A 23,617-nucleotide genomic window follows, 5' to 3' on the forward strand; every position below is an offset into this window, starting at 1 on the left:
GCCTTTGACTCAGGGGCCTCCAGCTTCTCCCACTCAGGTGGGAGCCTCTGGTTCAAGCAGCAACAGCTGAGAGTTCCCTTCTCCACCCCTCCCCACCCCCGGGGGCCCGCCTGGCTCTCCCTCTGAGGAGTGGAGAGGCAGCCAGAGTCCAGCAAGTGCCCACTGTGAGCCAGGCCCCGTGCTGGGCACTGGAACACTGAGATGCCTGAGGCCGAGGTCCTGCCCTAGAGAAGCGCCCAGTCTGCCCACTCGCACAAGTAGGTGCTCCAGTAATCCTCAAACTGAACTGAAACTCCAGCAAATCAAAGTGCAGGGCTCTCCCCTGCGCCTCTCCCCCTCCCCCACCCGGGGCTCCTGGTGTCTAAGGGGTGCAGGGGCTCCGAGGAAGGAGGGCCCCCTGTTTCCCAAAGGCTCTCATCTTGTATTAGCTAGCAGTTAGCTAGGGAGCACCTACTGTATGCCCAACTGTTTCATACGCAGAGCCAGATATAACTGCTACTGAGTTTGGAGGGGCAGAGCAGCACCGTATCACTGCCTTATCAGAGAGGAGGGCGGCACTGAGGCTTGTGCCAGAAGGGACTTTACAGATGGAGAACTGTTGGTGCGGGGCTGGGGAGAGCAGGGTGTAGGCAACTGCTCTGGGAGTGTTGGCTGTGGCTGGAAGGTGGCGGACTTCCCCTTTAAAGGGGTGAGGAGAGCCCTAGCTGGTTTGGCTCAGTGGATAGAGTGTCAGCCTACGGACTGAAGGGTCCCGGGTTCGATTCCGGTCAAGGGCACGTGCCAAGATTGCCGGCACAGTCCCCAGTGTGGGGCGTGCAGGAGGCAGCCAGTCAATGATTCTCTCTCATCATTGATGTTTCTGTCTCTCTCTCTCCCTCTCCATTCCTCTCTGAAATCAATAAAAATTAATAATTTTAAAAAATACATAAAGGGGTGAGGGGGGAAGGAGCATGGATGCTGGAGGAGCACGCAGAGGTATCTGGTCTGCTCTTTGAGCCAGACAGGGCCAGGACAGCTGGCTCATCGGGCCACCAGAGACATCAAGGCCAGCGCTCCAGGGACTTATCCAAGGGCACGCAGCAGCAGGATGACCCCAGCCGATTGCCCAGCAGGGAAGCATCGCTGGTCGTCCGATGAGGGGAGGGGCAGTCAGGGCCACAGATCCTGGGGAGGGGAGGAGACAGTCCTGGCTGCTGGGAGGTCCTTAGGGAGGGAGTCCAGGGCAGCAGCATCCTTCGGCAGGTCCAGCCACACCAGAGGTCAGAGGCCTGTCCCTGGCCTCTGTCTCCTAAGCATGGAACCCTTTTTCCCTTTGAGTGGGGTGCAAAGGTTATTTAACCCAAGGCGGGCAGGCCGGTGGGAGGGGCAGGAACCTGGGGCAGGCGCGGTGGCAGGAGCGGGCTTACCTGCTTCCCGCCACCGGGACTGGGTGAGGCGGACGAGGAGGAGCCGCGCACACACCTGTGGACGGCCGGGCGGACGGCCGATCGACACTCTCCGGGACGGCCAGGGGCCGTGGGGAGCCCGGAAGACGGGGAGAGCGAGAACCCAAACTTGCCGAGAGGAGTGACCTGGGGGCCGAGGGCGGAGCCGCGAGCGGGGAGGCGGGAGCGAGCGGAGCGGGAGCGCGCTGGCCCAGGAAGCGGAGAGCGCCGCCCACCCAGCCCGGCGAGAGCGCTGCGGGCACAGGCAGCTGGGCCGGGGGCTGCCGGCCCTCGACCCCCACAGTGACCCCGCCGCCGCCAGCCCGCCCCCAAGATGATGAAGAGGCAGCTGCATCGCATGCGGCAGCTGGCCCACACGGGCAGTTTGGGACGGTGAGTGTCCACCCTGTCCTCTCCAGCCCCGCGCTCACCCCCGCTTGACCCAAGGGAAGGTGGAGGAGCGGGGGAGGCAGCTGGACCTCTGACCAAACAGAGCCCTGCCACTCCCCCGCCCCTCTCAACTCACCCCACTTCCCAGCTAGAGCAAGAGGGAAAGGCGCTGGCTTTTGAGGGAAGAGGCACCCTACCCCCCCCCCCCCATTAGAGAGGGGTGCAGGGAGGATCGAAGATGCTGAGTCTCCTCTGCTTCCATGGGACTCAGAGTGAACGCTCCTCCCTGGTCTCACTTGTCCCCTCTGTGCAATGGGGACAGCCATCTCTGGTTGTCTGGTGGGGGAGGGGCGGTCAGGGCCCCAGACCTGGGGGAGGGGAGGAGACTGGGCCCTGGCTGGTGGGAAGAGCCTGTTCCTGTCCCGCTGTGTGCCCCACTCCCCCAGCCCCGAGGCCCGCTTCTCTGTCCTGCTTCTGCTTTCCCAGCCTCAGGTGGAAACAGCACCCGGCCTCCCTGTTCCCACCCCAGCCCCCGAGCTGGTGGCGTGGAGGCCGGAAGTTTGGGGAGCTCCCCTGTCCTGTCTTCTCTCCCCTTCCCCCTGCTTTGGATGTTTCTCATCTCTGGGCCCAGGGGAGGGGACGGGGTGCCCAGAGACCTGGTTCCAGTCTCACACAACACAGATGCCACCTTGTGCTGGGCCTGTATCCCCATGCGTCCCGGGCGGGGGCCCAGGGCCTGCCCACCACTACAGTCCAGAGCCCTGTGTGACTGACAGCCCAAGAGCCTGAGCTCACACACTTCCCGTTCTTGGGGCCAGCCCAGGCCTCCTCTCCTCAGGTCAGCAGAAGAGAGAGGCTGGGCCCTGGGTGGCTCCCCCAGTCTCCCCTTTGGTTTCATCCGCCCTCTCTCGGGACTCAGCCCTGGGCGGAGGAGGAAAAGCCATGTATCCTATTGCCATCCCCATGGAATGTGCTCTGACTGGGATAAGGCAGGCGGGCCACCCAGGGCGGGCCCCAACTGGGAGGGGTACTGGAAGCACCTGGGGTTCAGGTGCTCTGTTGGGGGGAGCAGGGGGGTCCTAATCTGGGCCAGCTCAGCAGAAGCTCTCTCCCACCCCCCTCCATCAGCACCCCGGAGACGGAGACTGCCGAGTTCCTGGGTGAGGACCTCCAGCAGGTACATGCCTGGGCCAGCTGCGGGTGGCAAGGCAGGTCCATGCAGGCTGTCAACAGAGGGCTGGGCAGGGACGCCAGTTGGGGGCCTCGGTTGAGTCATTCCCCAAGCTGTGGGCCATAGGGTCCCCAGGAGGAGGGAAGAGGAACGTGGTTCCTGCTCTGGGAAAGAACAGGGCAGTGGGGAGGGGGGCGCAGTAACCTCCCGGGATCCCTAACCCCTGTGCCCCTCCCAGGTGGAGCAGCGGCTGGAGCCAGCCAAGCGAGCGGCCCACAATGTCCACAAGCGACTGCAGGCCTGTCTGCAGGGCCAGAGCGGGTCGGATATGGATAAGCGGGTGGTGAGTGGGGGTCCCAGGGAGGAGGGGGCCTAGCTGAGACACCTCTGTCCAATGGGGGAGTGATGTTGGGGCTGGGGTCTCCCTGCCAGTCTGAGCCTCTGGCCCCAAGGGGGTGAAGACTGCTCTTTCCCAAGGCCCCGGGGCACCCCACTCATGAGACCCTATGTCTTCCCCATCCCTTCTTGACCCCGCCCCCCTCTGCACCAATCCCCTGAGCCAGAGCCAGACTTCTGACTGCACCTGAACTTCCTTGTCCAATCAGGCCCTCTCAACGGGGCAATCTCTGAGGGCTTCTTGAAGGAAGTAGCAGTTGAACTGGATTTTGAGTGATACTCGCTGGAATTCAGCAGCAGCAGCATTTATGGACTGTTTACTGTCAGTGTGTTGCTAAGATGTGTCAGTGCAGTGCCTTGCTCAATGCTGACAATGGTAGGTGGAGGCTGCTAATAAAAGCTCCCGTGTAGATGGGGAAATGGAGACTTACAGAGTAAAGAGGCTCACACAAGGTCACCCAAGCTGGTGCTGTCTGTAACTCTGGGTGGGAATGGGTCAGGCATGTTTTGGAATCAGTCAACAGTTCAGCGTAGCCAGAGCTCTGGGGGAGGGGTAGCCATAGGAGCGTGGAGGGTTTGCGCTTCACGGGGGCTGTGACAGCCTCCTGTGCCCAGGGCAGGGCGAGCCCACCTGGACGCCTGTCTCCAGCTCCTCCTCTCCCTCCGACTGTGTGACCTTGGCAAACCCCTGGCCTCTGTTCTTCGTTTTCTAGTCTGTAATGGGATTTGGTCCTTCCCTCCACCCCCATCAAGTGGCTTCTGGGGATGGGAAAGGGGACCCCATGGGATAGGAGCTCTTTACATGGTCCCAAGGAGAGGTCACCCCCACCAGGCCTTGTCATCACCCTGCTTCCACTCTCACCTGTGACTGTGGCCCTCCTGGGTTCCCTCCTCCCACTTCCAAGCCCAGTGCCTCGGTGGGGTTCTGCCCCCCAGGGACCCCCTGAGGGTGAAGGGAGGCCCAGCAGGCAGCACAGGCACTCATGCTCACAGCGCCCTGCCCCTCCCTGCAGAAGAAGCTTCCCCTCATGGCTCTGTCCACCACGATGGCCGAGAGCTTCAAGGAGCTGGACCCTGATTCCAGCATGGGGTGAGCACGGACAGAGGCCTCAGCGTTCACCTGGAGAGGCCAAGGAGGGATCTGGGCTGGGAGGGGGTCCAGGGCAGGGAGGGCAGCCACAGTGGAAGGATGACTAGGTAGGGGGAGTGTCTGGGCTGAGGACAGAGTCCAGGTCAGTGAGGGCGGCCAGGCCTGGGAGGGTGTTGGGCTGAAGGATGAAGGAGAGATAGAAGGGGCAGGAGGTGACGGGGAGGAAAAGCCCCACCAAGTCTTTCTAGATTGGGGTGAGGGGCCCTGGGAGCCTGGGCCCACTGGGTGCTGTGTCCACAGGAAGGCCTTGGAGATGAGCTGTGCCATTCAGAACCAGCTGGCTCGCATCCTGGCCGAGTTTGAGATGACCTTGGAGAGGGATGTCCTGCAGCCACTCAGCAGGCTGAGTGAGGTGACCCCTACCCCTGCCCGCAGCTTCCCCAGTCTCTGCCTCCCACCTCCCCAGCCCACTCATCCCTCCCTCCCCATGCCTGCCCTAGGAGGAGCTGCCAGCCATCCTCAAGCACAAGAAAAGCCTGCAGAAGCTGGTGTCCGACTGGAATAACCTCAAGAGCAGGTGGGAGTCACAGCGTCTGGGTGGGGTCCATGCCTAGGTCGGCCCTCAGAGGTGGCCCCAGGGCTCCGAGGCCCTTCCCATACTAGGAGGACAATGCAGGGCCCCTGGGTACAGGGTGTGTACTGGTATACACGTCTGGTCCTAGGAACACATATGTGAGGGTACATGTAAAGGTGTCTCTGTGCATGTGTGTGTGCACGTGCTTATGCCAGCTGCAGTGACCCCAAAGCCCAAGATAGCCACAAACAATCTTCCGGGATCCCTGGATGGCGGGAGGGCCCCCAACCTTCTACTCTGGAGTTGGATGGTTGTGACCACCAAGTGTACCACCAGGTGGCGCCCCCAAGCACTCATGGCCCAGGCCCAGTGGAGCTCTGGGACTTGCACCTATAAATCCCCAAATCCTGTGGTCACGCACATGAAGGGGACACTTGACTCTGGACATGCAATGGGGACAGTGACCACTCCACCTTGGGATCATCCCCAGGCTCAGCCAGGCAGCTAAGAACTCGGGCAGCAGTCAGGGCCTGGGTGGAGGCCCAGGCAGTTACAGCCACACCACCACGGCCAACAAGGTGGAGACGCTGAAGGAGGAGGAGGAGGAGCTGAAGAGGAAGGTGGAGCAGTGCAAGGTGAGAGGGCACTGGCGGTTCCCCGGATGGGTGAGGGTGGCGGGGTGGGCACTGTTCTCATTTCATAGATGAGGAAACAGAGCTGGGGTTCACCCAGGTCTTGGTGTATTTGCTAAGTGAGTGAATGAATGAAGGTGAATGAATGAATGGTGTATGACACAAGGCACTGTGCTAAGGGTATGGGGACTCAAAGGTGAGCACTGGAAGCTGCAAAAGCCCCTCAGGAGCCCTAGCTGGTTTGGCTCAGTGGATAGAGCGTCAGTCTGCGGACCGAAGGGTCCCAGGTTCGATTCCGGCCAAGGGCACATGCCTGGGTTGCGGGCTCAATCCCCAGTGGGGGTCGTGCAGGAGGCAGCCGATCAATGATTCTCTCTCATCATTGATGTTTCTATCTCTCTCTCCTTCTCCCTTCCTCTCTAAAATCAATAAAGAAATATATTTTAAAAAAAAAAAATCCCCTCAGGAGTTCAAAGAGTTTCCTGGGGGCTGTCCCCAATGCAGACCTTGGCGGAGAGAGGAGAGCTGGCTGGAACCCTCCGCACACAGCTGGAGCAAGTTACTAGCCCCTCTGAGCCTCACCTTACCCCTGGGCCCCAGCCTCACTGATATAAGCCCTCCCCTCTCTGTCTCCAAGGACGAGTACTTGGCTGACCTGTACCACTTTGCCACCAAGGAGGACTCATATGCCAACTACTTCATAAACGTGAGTCCACGCCTGGGCTCCAGCCACCCAGAGCTCTGGTCAACGCCAGAGCCAGAGGCCACTGAGGCCCCCAGGGAGCCAGTGGGCGAGAAGGGTCTACTCTCGCGGAGGGAGGCTCGGCTTCCCTCACTCTCCCCTGTCCCCACAGCTCATGGAGATTCAGGCCGATTACCATCGCAAGTCTCTGAGCTCGCTGGACACAGCCCTGGCTGAGCTGAAGGAGAACCACAGCCAAGCAGGTGAGGACATAGACAGGCCCTGACCCCACACTCCTGACCCCCACATGCTCAGGCACGTTAAGAAGCTTGCACTCTATCCCTGAAAGGCAATAGGGAGCCACAGATGGTTCTGAGGAGGGGAGGGCGCGATTAGATTTGTGGTGGAGAGATTGCTGCGTGGAGGGTGGAGTGGGGTGGGGTGGTGGTGCAGGACTGGAGCCAGGAGACCTGTTAAGAGGCAGAAGGGAAGTGATGGTGCCTGGACTGGCCTGGAAGCAGTGGACGTGGGCAGATTCGAGAGATGTGTTGGATGGTTTCAGGGTGTGTGGCATGGATGGTTGGGTGGGAGGTGGTACCGTTAGCCAAAGCAAGGATGTCTGGGGGGTGCTCCTGGCTACCCATGGGTGGAAGGACCCTGGGCCGCTGATCCATCTTGTCCCTGCAGACCCCTCCCCTTCGATGACGGCCGCCCCCTTCTCCAGGGTGTATGGGGTGTCACTGGGAGCTCATCTTCAAGAGCTGGGCCGGGACATCGCCCTGCCCATCGAGGCCTGCGTCCTGATGCTGCTCTCTGAGGGCGTGAAGGAAGAGGTGGGACCCACTGGGGCAGGTGGGGCGGGAGCAACGGGGCCCTCAGCCTATCCCATGCTGTGCCCGTAATCTGCCCCTAGAGCAGGTCCTGGGAGAAGGCATGGCTTCCTGTTGCTGAAGTGATACCTCCCGCTTAGTGATGCTCATGTGGTCCAGGCTGTAAGCCTTTTGCACTGAGGGATTCATTATCCCAGTAACCCTTGAAGGAGGCTCAGTGGCTGCATTTTACAAGGGGAGACGGAGATCAAGAGGTAGACGTGCCCAGTCACACATGAGCAGGTGGCAGTGAAGTCCTTGCTGCACGTGCCCTCCGTCCTTTGCCCTCAGTGTTGCTAGTCTATCAGCTCTTTCCCGAGGACAGACCCTTAGGAGGCGGAACTACTCAAAGACAGGCTTCTGCTCATCCTGCGGGGCCTCCTTTCTCCCTTCCTCCCCTAACCAGACGCCTGTCTCCCCACGACTTGCCCCAGCCCCTCCCAGACTCCCCCTTTGCTCAGAATCCAAGACCTGCGTGTTGAGAGGATCCAAGGACCCTGGTGTCCACTCTGCCTGCCAGACCAATGGGGACACAGGGCCAGTGAGGGCCAGCCATCTGCCCCAAGCCATGAGTGACACAGGGCCTTCCAGCCAGGGTGTCCTGTCCACCCACCCCTCCGTGACCCTACATGGTCCCTCTCACACCCCAGGGCCTCTTCCGTCTCGCCGCTGGGGCCTCGGTGCTGAAGCGCCTCAAGCAGACGATGGCCTCGGACCCCCGCAGCCTGCAGGAGTTCTGCTCTGACCCCCACGCCGTAGCAGGTACCTGCTCCAAGGAGCCCTGGGTGGGCCCGTTCCCCAAATCCCTTCACCACAGCCGCCTGACATGACCCCATGATAGTTTGCTTTAAGGCCTAATAATCTGCCCAGAAAACATAGCGGTCCTTAAAGCCGGGGTTTGTGATGAACCCCCTGAAGTGTATGTACACTTTTCTGAGAACAAGATCACTAGCCGTCATCATTTTCTCTAAACGGCCCAAGAAATGATAGACCTAGACATGCTAGTATGAACAAGGACCAGAGGCCCCTAACAGATGGAGAGAGCTGGGTACTGGGGTGACGGTGGAGGCTTGGGCTGCCTCTGAGCTCACACCACCACTTCAGGTGCCCTCAAGTCCTATCTGCGGGAGCTGCCCGAGCCCCTGATGACCTTTGACCTCTATGACGATTGGATGAAGGCAGCCAGGTGAGGTTGGGGGTTGTGGGGAGAGGAGGCTGTAGAGGTGCCACCCTGGGCTGGCTCACCAGGGCTGTTCCCCTCCCCAGCCTGAAGGAGCCCCGAGCCCGGCTGGAGGCCCTCCAGGAGGTGTGCAGCCGCCTGCCCCAAGAGAACTTCAGTAACCTCAGGTGAGCCCAAGCCGACCCCGGCCCCTCGAAGCCAGGCCTGCGGGGACTCTGGGACCTGGGTTTGAGTCCTGCCTCCTTGTTCTAAGCAATATTTCTGAAAACACAGCTTAGATGTACTGGTCATATTTTTATTCTTTTATTTTATGTTTTAAATAAGGAACACTTCACGAATTTGCGTGTCACCCTTGCGCAGGGGCCATGCTAATCTCCGCACTGTTCCAGTTTTAGCATATGTGCTGTGGAAGCAAGCACTGTACTAGTCATATTTTTTAAGATAGATATATATTTTTGAATTGATTTCAGAGAAGAAGGAAGAGGGAGAGAGAGTCAGAAACATCGATGAGAGAGAAACATTGATCAGCTGCCTCCTGCACATCCCCTACTGGGGATGTGCCTGCAACCAAGGTACATGCCCTTGACCAGAATCGAACCCGGGACCCTTCAGTCCACAGGCCGATGCTCTATCCACTGAGCCAAACCGGTCAGGGCAGATATATATATATTTTTTATTGATTTCAGAGAGGAAGGGAGAGGGAGAGAGGGACAGAAACATCAATGACGAGAGAGAATCATTGATCAGCTGCCTTCTGCACGCCCCCTACTGGGGATTGAGCTCCCAACCTGGGCATGCGCCCTGGCCAGGAATCAAACCGCTGGGGCCTCGGTGCGGAAGCGCCTCAGCAGACGATGGCCTATGACCCCCGCAGCCATCCTGATTCATAGGTTGACACTCAGTCACTGAGCAACACCAGCCGGGCTGTACTAATCATATTTTTAATACTAGACATTGAACTAAACACATACTTTGAACCTTTGAAGCCACACCACCTGGCTTCAAATCCCACTTCTGTGACTGTGTGGCCCTGAGCAGGCAAAACAACCCCATAGATTCTCAACTTAGCTCAGGGCCTGACACGTAGGTGGCACTCAGTAGGTCAGCTAATTTAACTATCAAAAAATTTTAACCAGCCTGTGTGCTGTGTTGGCCACACTTTGGAAACCCCAGGCTAGGAAAGGCTCCGTCTCGGGGGACGTTGATGGGTGTTGGTAGCCCAGGCCCCGCCCCCGGCCCAAGCCCATCTCCTGTCACCCCAGGTACCTGATGAAGTTCCTGGCACGTCTGGCCGAGGATCAGGAGGTGAACAAGATGACACCCAGCAACATCGCCATCGTCCTGGGGCCCAACCTGCTGTGGCCCCCTGAGAAGGAAGGGTGAGGGGCCGTGGTAGGGGAAGGTGGCAGTCCCCAGCCCAGCTACCTGCTGCTTGCCTTTCTCCTGGGCCTCGGTTTCCTCCTCCTTGGAATGGGTTGAGCAGCTCCTATTCTCAAGGCTCCATGAAGAGCAGCCCAAAGGGATCCTGGACCCTCAGGGCTTTGGAGATAGCATTCTGGGTAATAGCAGTCATGGGGTGCTGGGAAGGCTGGGAGCCCGAGATCTGGTTCTAGTCCCTCCTCCCCCTTCCCGTGATGGGCCTTAGTAAGTCCCTCTCTCGACCTCCATGTCCTCATCTGTATGTTAGAAATTACACGAAGTCCCAGGACTTTTGCTTTGGGCATTCAGTGAGGTAATGAGTGGAGGAATGCCGTATAAACTGTCAGTGCTCTTGTGTGTGAGAGGTCATGACTGTCCACCTGGCCGTGGAGGGCAAAAGGGTGCCATTCATTTGCTGAATGCAGCTCCTTGTCGAGGCTGCCTAGATCCCAGAAGTGCGGAAAGCTGCCCCGACCGACGGGCGACACCTGTCGTGTGTGAAGGATGGGAAGTTTGGTGTGTGAGCGACATGTTTGCCATCCACAGTGTCTGTGAGCTTTTGAGAACAGGGACTGGATGTGACGGATTGGTCCTGTGTTCCCGGTGGCCAGCACGGGCCAGACAGAGTTGGGGCCACTGAGACTTCTCTAAGTGATGGCTCACTTCACCCCCTTTTGTCGCAGGGACCAGGCCCAGCTGGATGCAGCCTCAGTGTCGTCCATCCAGGTGGTGGGCGTGGTGGAAGCTCTGATACAAAACGCAGACACCCTCTTCCCTGGAGGTGAAGCCCCTGCCTGTGTGCATGTGCCCCTCCGTGCCCTCTGTGCCCAACTCGGTGCCCTCCAGACCAGCTTCGGTCCCGGCGGCCCCATGCACTCCCCACGAGGCCTGTAGGAAGTTGCTTCTCCACTCTGAGCCTCGGTTTCTCATCTGTAAAATGGGGGTGATCCCGCCTGCTTCCTGCTGTTGGGAGGCTCCTGTGGGAGTGGGAAGGCGAATCATGGTCCAGACCAGGCGTCCTCAAACTGCGGCCCGCGGGCCACATGCGGCCCGCCGAGGACATGTATCCGGCCCGCCGGGTGCCGCTGCCTGTCCTGCTTAGCAGCCGACTCATCCCGGGCCCGCAGTGCGCATAGGAATTTGTTCATAGTTTTTTTTTAAACTGTAGTCCGGCCCTCCAACGGTCTGAGGGACAGTGAACTGGCCCCCTGTTTAAAAAGTTTGAGGACCCCTGGTCCAAACAATCTCAGGGAAAAGGGAAAGTGGCCCCGGCACTGGCTGCGCAGGGGAGGCTGGTGGAGACCCTGAAAGCTAAGGCCTGCTCCTTCTGTCTGCAGACATCAACTTCAACGTGTCCGGCCTGTTCCCAGCCCCCACCCCCCAGGACAAGGTCAGCGATAGGCCGGCCTCTGAGGAGCTTCCAGCCATTGCCGTGCCAGCCCCGGCCCCAGCTCCTACCCTGGCCCCAGGGCCTACCAAGGAAAGGTAAGGACTCACAGGTATGAATGGCCCTTGTCCCAAGGCACCATCTCTCATGGCTTCCAGCAGCGTTTTAGGAAATGTCATTGTTGATTTTTTATCCCAAACACCAGGTTTCCCGGTTTGGAGTGGGTGGGTGGAGGCTCTGAGATAATATTCCTCTCGACCTCTGACATGTTTCCTTGTTCGTTGTATGGCTATTTACTGAGCACCTACTATGTGCCAGGCACTGTTTCAGGCCATGCGGATGTAGGGAACTAGAGAGCTGGTCACTGTGGAATGTGTAAGTACCTTGCAGTCTTCTCTCTGACCCCTGAAATCTGAAAGGCCGCGTGTGCCACGCTGCCTCCCTGCCAAGCAGGGATCGTGCAGCTGTCAGACTGCTGGGCCCAAACCGTGAATTTCCTCCCGTGAGCAAGACAGACAAAGCTGCCCTTAGAGCTTGTGCTCCGGGGGCGGAGAGAGAATCAGCAAGTACTCCCGGGAAAGGTCAACAAGGTCAGGCAGGGCTGCGTGCTGCACCGGAGAACAGAGCAGGAGAGGGGCCCGAGGGGGAACTGCTGCAGCCCCGGGTCGGGGAAAGGCCTGAGGAGGAGCCGACTGAGCAGAGACCTGGAGGCAGGCAGGAGACCTCCCTTCTGTTCTTGTCCTCTCTCTGGCTCCCAGGGGCCAGAACATCCTAAAGATCAAAAAGAGGCCCAGCTGGCGTGGCTCAGCCATTGAGCCGAACTATGAACCAGGAGGTCACGATTTGATTCCCCGTCAAGGCGCATGCCCAGGTTGCAGGCTCGATCCCCAGTGTGGGGTGTGCAGGAGGCAGCCGGTCAATGATGATTCTCTCTCATCATTGATATTTGTATCTCTCCCTCTTCCTTCCTCTTTGAAATCAACAAAAATATATATTTAAAAATATATCACAAGGAGGCTGAGAACTGAAGCAGAGGGGAGGCCCTGCTTTCGCCCCCACCCTGGCCCCCTAGGGGACCACGGACACTGTGCAGAGTCACACAGCAGCCAGGGACTCTGGATGCAAACCCTGAGCAACGCCAGAAGTGTCCTGGGGGCAGGGGCAGGGGCAGCCTGGGGACAGGTCCCGGCCCCGCCCACAGGTGGAGGGCCTGTTGGCTGGGAGTCCCTGAGGTTCAGGAGACATCTGGGAAATGGCTCAGCCTGAGCCTGACCTTCCTCTTCCTCACAGGATGGAGTCTGAGGCTCCCCCCAGACCGGCCTCCCCCAAGGTCAGCAGGAGCCCCCCAGAGGCAGCAGCCCCAGCGGAGGACATGGCTCGGAGGAGTGAGTTGGCTGTGGGAGGAGAAGGGGTCAGAAGGTGGCCAGGGATGGGCAATCCAGACCGTCCCATGTTTTCAGGCATCCAGGGGAGGCCAGGTGGCTAAGAGCCAGTCTGTTGCCTAACATGCCGGGTTCAGAGTCCAGCTCGGTGACCTTGAGCAGGTGACTCCAGCTCCCTGCGCCTCTGTGGACAGTAACTGCCCCTACCTTGTAGGGCTGTTGGGAGAATTAAATGCTGCTTCCTGGCTCATGCAGTAAATGCTCCATAAAGGTCAGCCATCGTGAGCATGGGGGGCAGTGGGGTCCTGGGGAAGGCCAAAGCCACAGAGTGAAGATGGAGAACAGTCTTCAGCGCAGTGAGGGGGGAGGGGTGCTGGTGTGTGAGGAGACCTGGGCCTCCTTCTGAGCCCTTTGGGACATGCACCTATGGAATTGGCCAAAAGCCAGGCAGGTGAGGTTCAGGTGCAGAGTCTTGTGAGGCCCTACCCCCAGCCTAGGAGGTTCTAGAGTTTTCCACGGGGTACAGTGTAGAGCCGGGAGTAGGTGGAGCAGCTGCAGAGCCTCCAGACCAGCAGGAGGCGGGTGTGTGGCCACCCTTTCTGGGTGCAGGGCAATGAGACATTGGCTCACTGGAGCACAAGCCGAAGGACTGTCGGCATCACTGAGCTGGTCCTCACGTCAGCCCCAGGAGGTTGAGGAATCGTCCCATCTTACCGATGAGAAAACTGAGGCCCCAGGGGCAAGTGATTTGTGCAAATCCCTCAGTGGCTGGAGGCAGAGCTGGGACCAGAGTCCAGACCCCCTGGCCCATCCAGTCCTGTGACTGCCTTGGGGCATCTGACCTGTGCGGTGGGGTCTGTGCGCTGGGTGGGGTAGTTCTGGTGGGCTTCCGAGAGGAGGTGAGCAAGAGCCGAGTGTCAGGGGACAGACAGCATTTCCTTCTTCGACAGGATTGTGCTGAACACCTGCTCTGCCCAGCACTGTGCTAGGCAGCCATACATCAGATGGCCGCATGTAGTCTACTTTCTATTGAGGGAAGGAAGCAATATTCAAGTAAAATGAAAAACAGAGTAGAAAGCCCTGTGAAGAAAATAGAACTGGAAAATGTGACCGGGGGGGGGGGGGGGGGGGGGGAGGGGGGCGGGGAGTTCTCTAGCTGAGGGAGTGAAGGGACATGTAGAGAGGCTTGTGATGAGGAGTCAGCATGCACACAATGTTCCCGCAGAAGGAGCAGCAGATGCAAAGGTCCTGAGGTGGGATCGAACTTGGGGGTTTTGCCACAGGCGATACGGACACCTAACCGTCCCTTTCCTTCCTCCACAGCCAAACGCCCAGCACCAGCCCGGCCCACCATGCCACCGCCCCAGGTCTCCAGCAGCCGCTCCTCCCCTCCAGCCCCATCCCTGTCCCCTGCCTCTGGCAGTCCTGTGATCCCCCGGGCTCTGCCTCGCCGTCTGGTTGGCAGCAGCCTCCGGGCCCCCACAGTGCCACCCCCACTGCCCCCCATGCCCCCCCAGCCTGTCCGGCGCCAGAGCCGGCGTTCACCAGCCTCCCCCAGCCAAACCTCCCCAGGTCCGGCCTCCCCCAGCCCAGTCTCTCTGAGCATGCCTGCCCAGGTGGACCTGGAGGAGGCCACAGAGGATGGGGGTGGCCCTGAGGCTATAGACAGCACCCCCACTCCCACAGCTGTGCCCCCTCAGCCTCGGCCCAGGAGCCTTGCCTCAGAGACCGACTGAATGGGTGGCCCCTCCCCAAGAGCCCTCAGTGTCCCCTCTCTTCCAACTTGTCCTCCCAGGACACAGCCCACACCCCTCCCAAGAGGTGGGGGCCTCCAGCCTTTGCCTACAAGTGCCTCGGTGCCCGCTGGGTCGGCCCCCACGGCAAGGAGGGCTCAGGACAGTCCTCCACTTCCAGTCCTTTTCCTCTTGGATCCACCTTGGGCTTGGGGGGCTCAGCCCACCCCCCGCTCTCTGGCAAGGTCCCAGGGGCGCCACCAGGAGGAAGGAGAGCTTGACTGCTCCTACTAGGACTTGGATTTCTCTCTTGACAGCGTATTTTTTTGTAAGGCAGGTGAATAAATTATTTTGGACAAAACTGGAGCAGCTGCCCAAAAGATAGCTTTATTTTCTGTACTCCAAATAAAGAAGCCACTTTCATAACGGGGGAGATTCAGCGATTCTTTGCCTCCTTTCCTTCTTCCTGTCTGAAAGGATCGCAGCCGGAGCTTTTCAGCGCTTACTCCAGGCTGCACACTGCTTTTCTGTGCATGATTTCCATTTAACCCTCTCCACGGACAGTAAGTCCCATGACCTCTTACAGGTGAGGAGACAGGCTGAGAACATGGCCTGCCGAGGTCACACGGTGCGTGAGGCATGGACCTGGGATTAGGACCCAGGTCTGACTGATTCCAGAGCCTGGACCTGCCCCTCACATCCTGGGCAACGTACTTAATTTCTCAGTGTTCTGGTTTCCTCGTCTGGGAAACGGGTGACAGCTCCCACCGCAGAAGCGTTGTCTCGGTGATTAAATGAGAGACTCCGGTAAAGACCTAAGCACCACCTTTCCCCTTGATGCCGGGTCCCCCAATCTGTAGTGTTCCTAGGGAAGGCAGGAGAGGTTTCCCCCAGGAATAGGGATAGATCTGTCTGCAAACCTTCCCAGAGGCTGCCCTGCCAGACCTGGGCGAGGTCCCTGACCCAGCCCTGGTTGCTCCTGGGAACAGACAGGCAGAACTGATGACTAGAATCAAGTGTCATTTCACTGGAGCCCACATTGGCCTAATTAGGCACAAGCCATCTAACCCGGACTAGTGTGTGTCTGGAGGGTGGAGGTCACAGAAAGCTTCGTAGAGGAAGTGATATCCAAGGGGAGTCTTTCAAGGGCTGGCCAGGTGGAAAAGTCAGGGGAGAAGGAAGAACATTCCAAGCCCTGGAGATCACCTATGCACCTGTGACGAAGGCCAGGACACTGGGGAGCAGGAAGTACCTGGTTAGGTTATAGGATGTGGCTTTCCGCAGGTCTTTGGAGCAGCCGTTGCTCCTGGAGGTGAAACAGGTCTTCAGAGCCTTCTCAGACGTCCCTCCCCAAGGGGGGCCTAGGCAGCTGGGTCGCCCCATCACTGCCCTGGGCCACTGGCCACTGCTGCTCTGGCTCCTTCCCCTCCTTGGACTGCTTGGTGGCAGCCTGTCTCTAGCCCAGAGCCTCTTCACCCTGGCCCCACAGTAGAGTCCTTGATAATTAAAACAGAGAAACCAAAAATGCCAGGCTACCCCCCAAACAATTAAAGCAGACTCTGGGGTCCTACCACGTATTGCTCCAGGGATCTCTACAGTATAGCCAGCCTAGAGAATCACTGGTGTAGGCCAAGGGCCCCAGCGCTTAAGACACCAGGCGTCTCTCTCCCCATCATACCCACACGCTCAGACCTGGAGCATCCACAGTTCAGAGGGCAAGGAGATTTGACCCAAAGGTATCAGCTCCTTTAGCATCTGTTTTCCTCTTAGCAACCAGCTCTCCTAAGCTTCTGATTGGCTGAGGGGCGCAGGGTCTATTCGCGCCACATTTTCTACTTCTAACTCGTTATTGGCCAAGAAGAGCGTCAGTCTCCCACCCCTCGGTGCCAATCGCGATTTCGCCCTTCTCTCCAAGCTCTGTTTGCTCGCGACCTCGCTCCTTAACTTTCGCCTCTATTGGCCGCGGGCCAGGCCGTAACCCCACCCCCTGGCCCTTCCTGAGCGCCTATTGGCAGGTGCGAGGGACTAGCGGGATGCGGGCGAGCGCACCGTGCCCGCGGAGAGAAAGCGGCGCGGCGCGGACGTGCGGGCAGCCAGCTGGCTGCATGGCGCGCTGCGAGCGGCTGTGCGGCGCGGCCCTGCGCGACGTGCTGGGCCGGGCGCAGGGGGTCCTGTTCGACTGCGACGGGGTGCTCTGGAACGGCGAGCGCGTTGTGCCGGGCGCCCCGGAGCTGGTGGACCGGCTGGCGCAGGCCGGCAAGGCGGCGCTGTTCGTGAGCAACAACAGCCGGCGCGCGCGGCCGGAGCTGGCCCTCCGCTTCGCGCGCCTCGGATTTGGTGGGCTGCACGCCGAGCAGCTCTTCAGCTCCGCGCTGTGCGCTGCGCGCTTGCTGTGCCAGCGCCTGGACGCGCCTGGCGCAGTGTTCGTGCTGGGTGGCGAGGGGCTGCGCTCCGAGCTGCGCGCTGCGGGGCTGCGCTTGGCCGGGGACCCAGGCGAAGACCCGGGCGCGGCCCCGCGCGTACGTGCCGTGCTCGTGGGATACGACGAGCACTTTTCCTTCGCCAAGCTGAGCGAGGCGTGCGCGCACCTGCGCGACCCCGACTGTCTGCTCGTGGCCACCGATCGCGACCCGTGGCACCCGCTCAGCGACGGCAGCCGGACTCCTGGTGAGCGCGAGGGTGGGTGGACGACCTGGAGGTGAGGGGCGGGGAAGGGGCGTCTCCAGGTGACTGGTAGGGGACTGGAGGATTGCTAGCGCAGCTACAACCCAGAAAGAGCCTAAGGTGCTTTCGTGTCAAGGTCTGGTCATTCTTGCAGCTGCCACACGGTGAGGGGCAGCAGTGGTGTCCTCGATTGACAGATACGGAGTCCAGGTACCCCTACTCCCAGCCCTATCCTTCCTGAACCAGCCTCAAGGAATCCTGTCATTTTGTCTCACCCGCTATTGGGGTGAGGTCGCAGATTTGAGGACAAAACCTGGAAGGATCGTCTTGCTGTGGGAGATTTGGGACACCATGTCCAGCGGCAGGTGTGCAGGAGCACAGGAGGTGGTTGGAGTTTGACCTGAGTCCAGCTCCAGGGCTCTGTAATCTTGTTCGGTTACATAACCTCAGAGCGTCTCTCCTGGCTGTGAAGTGGGAATGCTAACCACGCCAGTTTCATCGGCGTGAAGAGTGATCTGTGCCCATAGGTGCTCAGATGATGTAAGTTGTGAACAGAGCTGTCATGTCACAGCATCTCGGTATCTGTTCTTATTTACTTTCCAAATTATTCTGGAGATGGGGGTTATTGTCCCATTTCTCAGTTAAAGGAACTGAGACGCAGAGAGGGGGAGTGAGCTGCCCAGGAGTTCAGGGAACTAGAACTTGGATTTTGTGGCCACCCAGCACCCACCCCCTCCATCCACGGCACTCTTCACTGCTTTCATCTGGGTATTCAGACCCGCAGAGGGGGCGGGAGCAGGCGGAGGGTCCTGCATCTTGGAAGGGTCCAGTTAGATAAGAGCAGATGGTAGCGGAGGCAAACTGAGAGCAGTGAGTGTGTGGACAAGTCAGTACCCCAGTCAGTCAGCAGGCTGAGGGCAGGGACAGCTCTCCCCTCACCTCCTCCTTGCTGGTGACTGACCCAGGCAGTTGTTGATATCCAATCCTGGCGGGGCAGGGTGGTACTCATTGAGGGTTTGTATTATGATGGGGTGGCACGGAGGGCCTAGAGCTTAGGGGGTCTGGAAAGGCTTCCTAGAGGAGACATCTTGCAGAACAGGGCGCTGGAGGAGGAAACATGGGATAGGGCTTGGGCCACGGCAGAACCAGTTCCAAGCTGGGGCTCTATAGTTCTAGACCTGTCCTGTCTTTTTTTGCACACCTACTTGCCGCATGGCCACTTCAGCCTCAGTTTTCCCATAAACCCAAGGTGAGCCCCCCCCTCTACCTGCCCCCCGTCCCCCAGCAGCTCCTGCCTGCGGTAGGCCATGCTATGAAAAGTGAATCTCTCGCCAAAACCGGTTTGGCTCAGTGGATAGAGCGTCAGCCTGCGGACTGAAGGGTCCCAGGTTCGATTCCGGTCAAGGGCATGTACCTTGGTTGCAGGCACATCCCCAATGGGGGGTGTGCAGGAGGCGGCTGATCGATGTTTCTCTCTCATCGATGTTTCTAACTCTCTATCCCTCTCCCTTCCTCTCTGTAAAAAAATCAATAAAATATATTTAAAAAAAAAAAGAAAAGTGAATCTCTCCCTGGAGGCCTCAAAGCTCAGGTTAAGGCTGTGGTGTAAGAGGCCCCCAGGACTCAGGAAAGGTGGCGTGGAAGAGCTGGGAAGAGACCAGGCCCTGCCCATGCCTGCCACTTCCGTCTCAACACCCACTTGGCCGTGCCTTGCTGGTCATTCCCACAGCCTAGAGGGGGAGGCAGAGGCCTAACAAAGACGAGAAATACAGCACTGCTGTCCTGTTTGTACACTGAAGGATGCAGCTTTGAGACAGTGGCATATAAATATTAATAAAGGCCTCTTATGCATAAAATCTGAAATAATACCAATCTCTCACCTCAATTTTTCCTCCCCCTGCAGGCCTTGTAACCATGTGGCAGCCGCTCTAGCTGCCAAATAGAAATAAATGCCTGCTGTTTTAGGAATACGTCACCACCAAAACACGTGACAGTCTTGGATTATAGGATGTTGAGAGAAGAGGATCATGGTGGTCTGAGGACAGAATTAAGTTCATAGACTCCCCAGCTGGGAAGCCCACGCCCCCAGGGTAGGGCTCTTAGTTGTGACCACTGCTCTGTCCCAGTGCCTAGCACGGTGCCTGGTATGTAGTTGGGCTCAGTAAGTATTAGCTGAGTGGACGACACGGGACATGGGGACTGAGGGTGATCAGCTCCGTCCTGGTAGGAAAGGAAGAAGCCGGCAGCTGAGAACTTTCTTGAGCCAAGAGACATAGTTTGGGGTGACTCAGCTGAGCCATTCACATCCTAGAAGGAATCTCTCGCCCAGGGGGCAAATGGCTTTTCTTCGCTCCCCACTTCGTATGAAAACAAGTAGGCGAGTTCTAAGTCAGATGTCAGGCAGCACCTCCCAGTGTGCCCTGTCCTGTGACACAGGGCAAGTGCCTCCTCCTCATCTGGGGCCACTTGACCCCAAGCCTTTGGCTTCACTGTGAGAAGGGAGGTAGGAGGCCAGAGCCTTGGGGTCAGACCACCTGATAAATGTGTAGTAAATTGGGGTGCCCTGATTTATAACACTTGCCAATGTCCATGGTGGGAATACTCATCGATGTGTACTTCAAGCTACCGAAGTGAAGTCACTGAACACGGAATTGGGAAGAATGTGTGCACACCATTACATAGTATTTCTATTGGTACAGCTATAAATCATGTTAGGAGCATAGGTCATGGTAAAATCATTAGGAAGTGATGAGTTTTGAGAATTACCTTTGTTTTAAACATAATTCATTTTATTGTAACTTTATATAAATGGACTTGAGACAATGGCTTTGTTTAACCACCAGCTGACAGAATTCCTGAAAATGAAACATTCGGGACTCCCAAATGTGTAGAAGCTGGCCCAGCAAAGGAGTGGGTCGTACCCACCTGAATGCAATTTATCAGCCACTTTTTTTTTTTTAATATATTTTATTGATACTTTACAGAGAGGAAGGGAGAGGGATAGAGAGCTAGAAACATTGATGAGAGAGAAACATGGATCAGCTGCCTCCTGCACACCTCCCACTGGGGATGTGCCCGCAACCAAGGTATATGCCCTTGACCGGAATCGAACCCAGGACCCTTCAGTCCGCAGGCTGACGCTCTATCCACTGAGCCAAACCGGTTTCGGCTATCAGCCACTTTTTAAGCTGTGCAACCCTGGACAAGTTACTTAACATCACTGAGCATCAGCTTTCTCATCTGTAAAATGGGCTTCCATGAGCACCAGCCCAGCCCCGGGCACTTTAAAATGTGCTCAGTAAATTGTAATTACTGTCATCATCATCATCATTTGTTCAGGGACGTGAGTGTGAAGGCAGAACATTCTGGCACAAAGATGTGCCTGTGGGACGGGCACAGTGGACTCATTGTGTGGGGCAGATGGCCAGGAGTCGGGGCTGTCCTTTTCTAAACAGTCCCCCATTGTTAAACACTTGGGCGTGGTCCACGGTTTTGGGTATTATAGTGACTGTGGCCACAGACATCTTCAAGCATGTAGCTTTTTGTCTCCAGTCTGAATTCTCTTCTTGTGACCGCTGTCCCGGCGGAGGCTGACTGGGTCAGAGGTGCGAACGGTTCTGTGCCCTGCTGTGTTCCAGAAGGGCTGCGCCAGTTTCCGATGCCAGGAGTGCGCATTCTTGTAGCCATAACCACAGCTGCTGTTGGGGAAGTGCTTTTCCATTTCCAGAGCACTTGCCCGTGAGGCCTGCATGAGCGCCTCTTTGAAGGTAGGCATTACTTGGATCTTCCCTTCCCAGCAGGTCCAAGGAACTCAGGGAGGTGGACGGCTTGCCCGAAGGCACACACTGCCAGGGTAAAACAGCGAACCTCAGTTACATGCAGTGGCTCGTTCACTCCTTTCAATACCCCCATGAGATTAGTGCCGTATTAGGGAAGGGGAAACTGAGGCACAGGTGAAGCAGCCTGCCTGAGAAAGGTGGAGATTAGTCTGAATTCTGGCTGCAGAGCCTGGCCTCTTCACCACTACAGTAAGATTGGAAGCAGGACTTCTGACTGGTGCCTAATTTTTAAATATATTTTATTGATTTTTACAGAGAGGAAGGGTGAGGGATAGAGAGTTAGAAACATCGATGAGAGAGAAACATCGATCAGCTGCCTCCTGCACCCCCCGCACTGGGGATGTGCCCGCAACCAAGGTACATGCCCTTGACCGGAATCGAACCCGGGACCCTTCAGTCCGCAGGCCGACGCTCTATCCACTGAGCCAAACCAGTTAGGCCCTAATTTTTCTTTTTTTAATTTATTTCAGAAAGAAAGAAACATCGATTTGTTCCACTCATTTATGCATGCATTGGTTGATTCTTGTACATGCCCTGACCAGAAATCAAACCTGCAACCTTGGCGTATCGGGACGACACTCTAACCATCTGAGCACCTAACCAGGGCTCCAGTGCCTCACTGGACCCCCATGCCATGGGGCCTCCCTGCGGATTCCAGTTTCAGGGCCTGGATTCCTTCCCTGCGGTCTCCCCACACTGACCGAGTCTCCATCTCCTTGCAGGCACTGGGAGCCTGGCTGCTGCAGTGGAGACGGCCTCAGGACGCCAGGCCCTGGTGGTGGGCAAGCCCAGCCCTTACATGTTCGAGTGCATCACGGAGCACTTCAGCCTGGACCCTGCCCGCATGCTCATGGTGGGCGACCGCCTGGAGACCGACATCCTCTTTGGCCACCGCTGTGGCATGACCACCGTCCTCACACTCACGGGCGTGTCTCGCTTGGAGGAGGCCCAGGCCTACCTGGCGGCCAGCCAGCATGACCTGGTGCCCCATTACTATGTGGAGAGCATCGCAGACTTAATGGAAGGGCTGGAGGACTGAGCCCACCTGACTTGTAACCGCAGCCCCACCCCTGCCCCACCCCGATCCCATAGATGGAGGTGATGGGCCAGGAGCTGCATTAATTGCCACTGGCTCTCCGGTCCCAGTTTCCACACCCTGGTAGGGCTGGGACCCGGGGAAGGTTTTAGGACCCTCGTACCCCCAGGGGTGGCTGAGCACACTTGCTGCTGCCCTTGCCGCACTGGTTTGCCCTGGCATGACCCAGCCAAGGTGGCCTTATTTCCTGCCCTGTGACTTCCCCTTGTTGAAATCTGGGCCCTGATGCCCACTGAAGATTTCCCCCAACCCTGAGCTCTTAACTTGCTCACCTCTCCCTGGGGCCTCCAGAGCTCTACCTGCTCCCCATGTCCTGGCCTTGGGTCCCTGTTGACCAATCAGAGGTCTAGGTAACCACAAACCATATTGTCCTGAGCCCTGAATGGACCAATCAGAAGGCTAAGTCATAGTGATTCATTGATGTTGGGTCCTGAGTAGACCAGTTGGGAGCCTAAGTAACAATGACCCTTGGATGTCCTGGAGCCTGACTGGACCAATCATAACACCAAATGATAATGGCCCTTTCATGGCCTAGATCCTGGGTAGACCCGTAGTGCAGGTAATAATGACCCATTGGTCCTTGAGGTCCTGCACAGAACAGAAGTCAGAGACAGTGGTCACTTGACAATCTTGGTCTGACTGGATGAGCCAGGGGTCCAGGTTTATGTCAATATAAGGTCCACACACTAAAGACACCCCCCTCCCCCAGTCAAGATTGCCAACCAGGGGCCACTCAATGGCTCTGTGAGCTTCTGTAGCCCAGAGCCCACCCTCCCCTGATCATAGACCAGTGTTAATGGTGGCCACAACTCGAGTGGGGACATCTGTGTCCCTCCCTGTGCCGTCAGTGTTTGCTGTGCCACTTCTCCCCTGTGCCCGCCTAGTTATTTATTTATTTATTATCATGTGCCAGTGATGGTGGGGGTGGGGGCTGGGCCTTCCCTGCCATCTCCACCCCTGTTGTGACTAGTCCTCCCGGACTTTAAATAAAGTGCGAGTGGGAGTGTCTCTGTGGGTTCATGTCTGTTCAAGGCGGACCGGGAGGCAGAGCCCCTGGCTGAGCCTCATCTCCCCAAAACTGGCCCCCACGGCCTTCCCCGCGGGAAGTGGGCCGTCCCAGCTCCAGGGTGTTCTCTGCAGGAGGGCTTATCCCTGGCTGAGTCCTTAGGTAGCGATTTGTTTCAGTCCCTCAGAAACCCAGCAAGTTTGTATCACTCGTCCCCTCTTCGGGAGGTCTTGGGGATGCAGGTTGGAAATGCAGTGCTAACTTTCACAAGAGCGCACATCTAGAAGGAGATCAGCTGAAGCAGGATTTGAATTTGTGGCTGATTCCAGAAGGCTGCAGCCCCCTCTCAGTACAGACTGAGGGTCCCCACCCTCTGGGTGCTCGGGTGAGATACTGGGGCACCCCCCTTTGGGCATCCTTCACGCCTGGGTGCTGCTGTGCCTGTGCCCGGCTACCTTGAGCTCCTCCAGGCCGCCCAACGCCTCCTGCAGAGTGGCTGCCCAGCTGTGAGCTGGCCACAGAGCAGCCCAAAACGGCCTACAGATGCCAAGCTGGGGAGATGCCGTGTCTGTTCCAGGCCAGGCTGTCACCGACATAAAGTCAGCAGATTGCGCTTGCGGAGACCAGGCTGACAGAAAGCTCACCCGGGCTAAGGCGTGAGGGAGTTGATGGCCTCCCCCATG

General features: G+C 57.9%; 2 protein-coding genes across 2 annotated transcripts; both read left to right on the plus strand.

Moving 5' to 3' along the window:
* The first annotated feature begins 1,632 nt into the window (after nucleotides 1-1,632).
* Nucleotides 1,633-14,753, plus strand: SH3BP1 (SH3 domain binding protein 1). The gene is made up of 18 exons (XM_080661040.1): nucleotides 1,633-1,817; nucleotides 2,943-2,991; nucleotides 3,224-3,328; nucleotides 4,395-4,471; nucleotides 4,772-4,883; nucleotides 4,972-5,048; nucleotides 5,536-5,680; nucleotides 6,315-6,383; nucleotides 6,532-6,622; nucleotides 7,047-7,192; nucleotides 7,879-7,990; nucleotides 8,333-8,414; nucleotides 8,495-8,575; nucleotides 9,671-9,787; nucleotides 10,511-10,608; nucleotides 11,165-11,312; nucleotides 12,505-12,599; nucleotides 13,920-14,753. Exons 1-18 carry the CDS (start codon nucleotides 1,759-1,761, stop codon nucleotides 14,330-14,332), a joined length of 2,076 nt encoding a protein of 691 aa, XP_080517166.1. The 5' UTR covers nucleotides 1,633-1,758; the 3' UTR covers nucleotides 14,333-14,753.
* A 1,505-nt stretch (nucleotides 14,754-16,258) lies between these two features.
* PDXP (pyridoxal phosphatase) lies at nucleotides 16,259-22,936 on the plus strand. Its single transcript, XM_080659360.1, has 2 exons — nucleotides 16,259-16,996; nucleotides 21,555-22,936. The coding sequence occupies exons 1-2, from the start codon at nucleotides 16,363-16,365 to the stop codon at nucleotides 21,869-21,871; spliced, it is 951 nt and encodes a 316-aa protein (XP_080515486.1). The 5' UTR covers nucleotides 16,259-16,362; the 3' UTR covers nucleotides 21,872-22,936.
* Nucleotides 22,937-23,617: the final 681 nt, after the last annotated feature.

This window comes from Plecotus auritus (assembly GCF_963455305.1).
Source record: "Plecotus auritus genome assembly, chromosome: 3".
Taxonomy (NCBI): domain Eukaryota; kingdom Metazoa; phylum Chordata; class Mammalia; order Chiroptera; family Vespertilionidae; genus Plecotus; species Plecotus auritus.

Bases quoted from the DNA above. Each gene is read 5' to 3' on its own strand.
- PDXP (XM_080659360.1), top strand. From the start codon at position 16,363: ATGCGGGCGAGCGCACCGTGCCCGCGGAGAGAAAGCGGCGCGGCGCGG. The intron at 16,997-21,554 runs GTGAGCGCGAGG...ATCTCCTTGCAG, and splicing joins CGACGGCAGCCGGACTCCTG to GCACTGGGAGCCTGGCTGCT.
- SH3BP1 (XM_080661040.1), top strand. From the start codon at position 1,759: ATGATGAAGAGGCAGCTGCATCGCATGCGGCAGCTGGCCCACACGGGC. The intron at 5,049-5,535 runs GTGGGAGTCACA...GATCATCCCCAG, and splicing joins TGGAATAACCTCAAGAGCAG to GCTCAGCCAGGCAGCTAAGA. The intron at 6,623-7,046 runs GTGAGGACATAG...TTGTCCCTGCAG, and splicing joins GGAGAACCACAGCCAAGCAG to ACCCCTCCCCTTCGATGACG.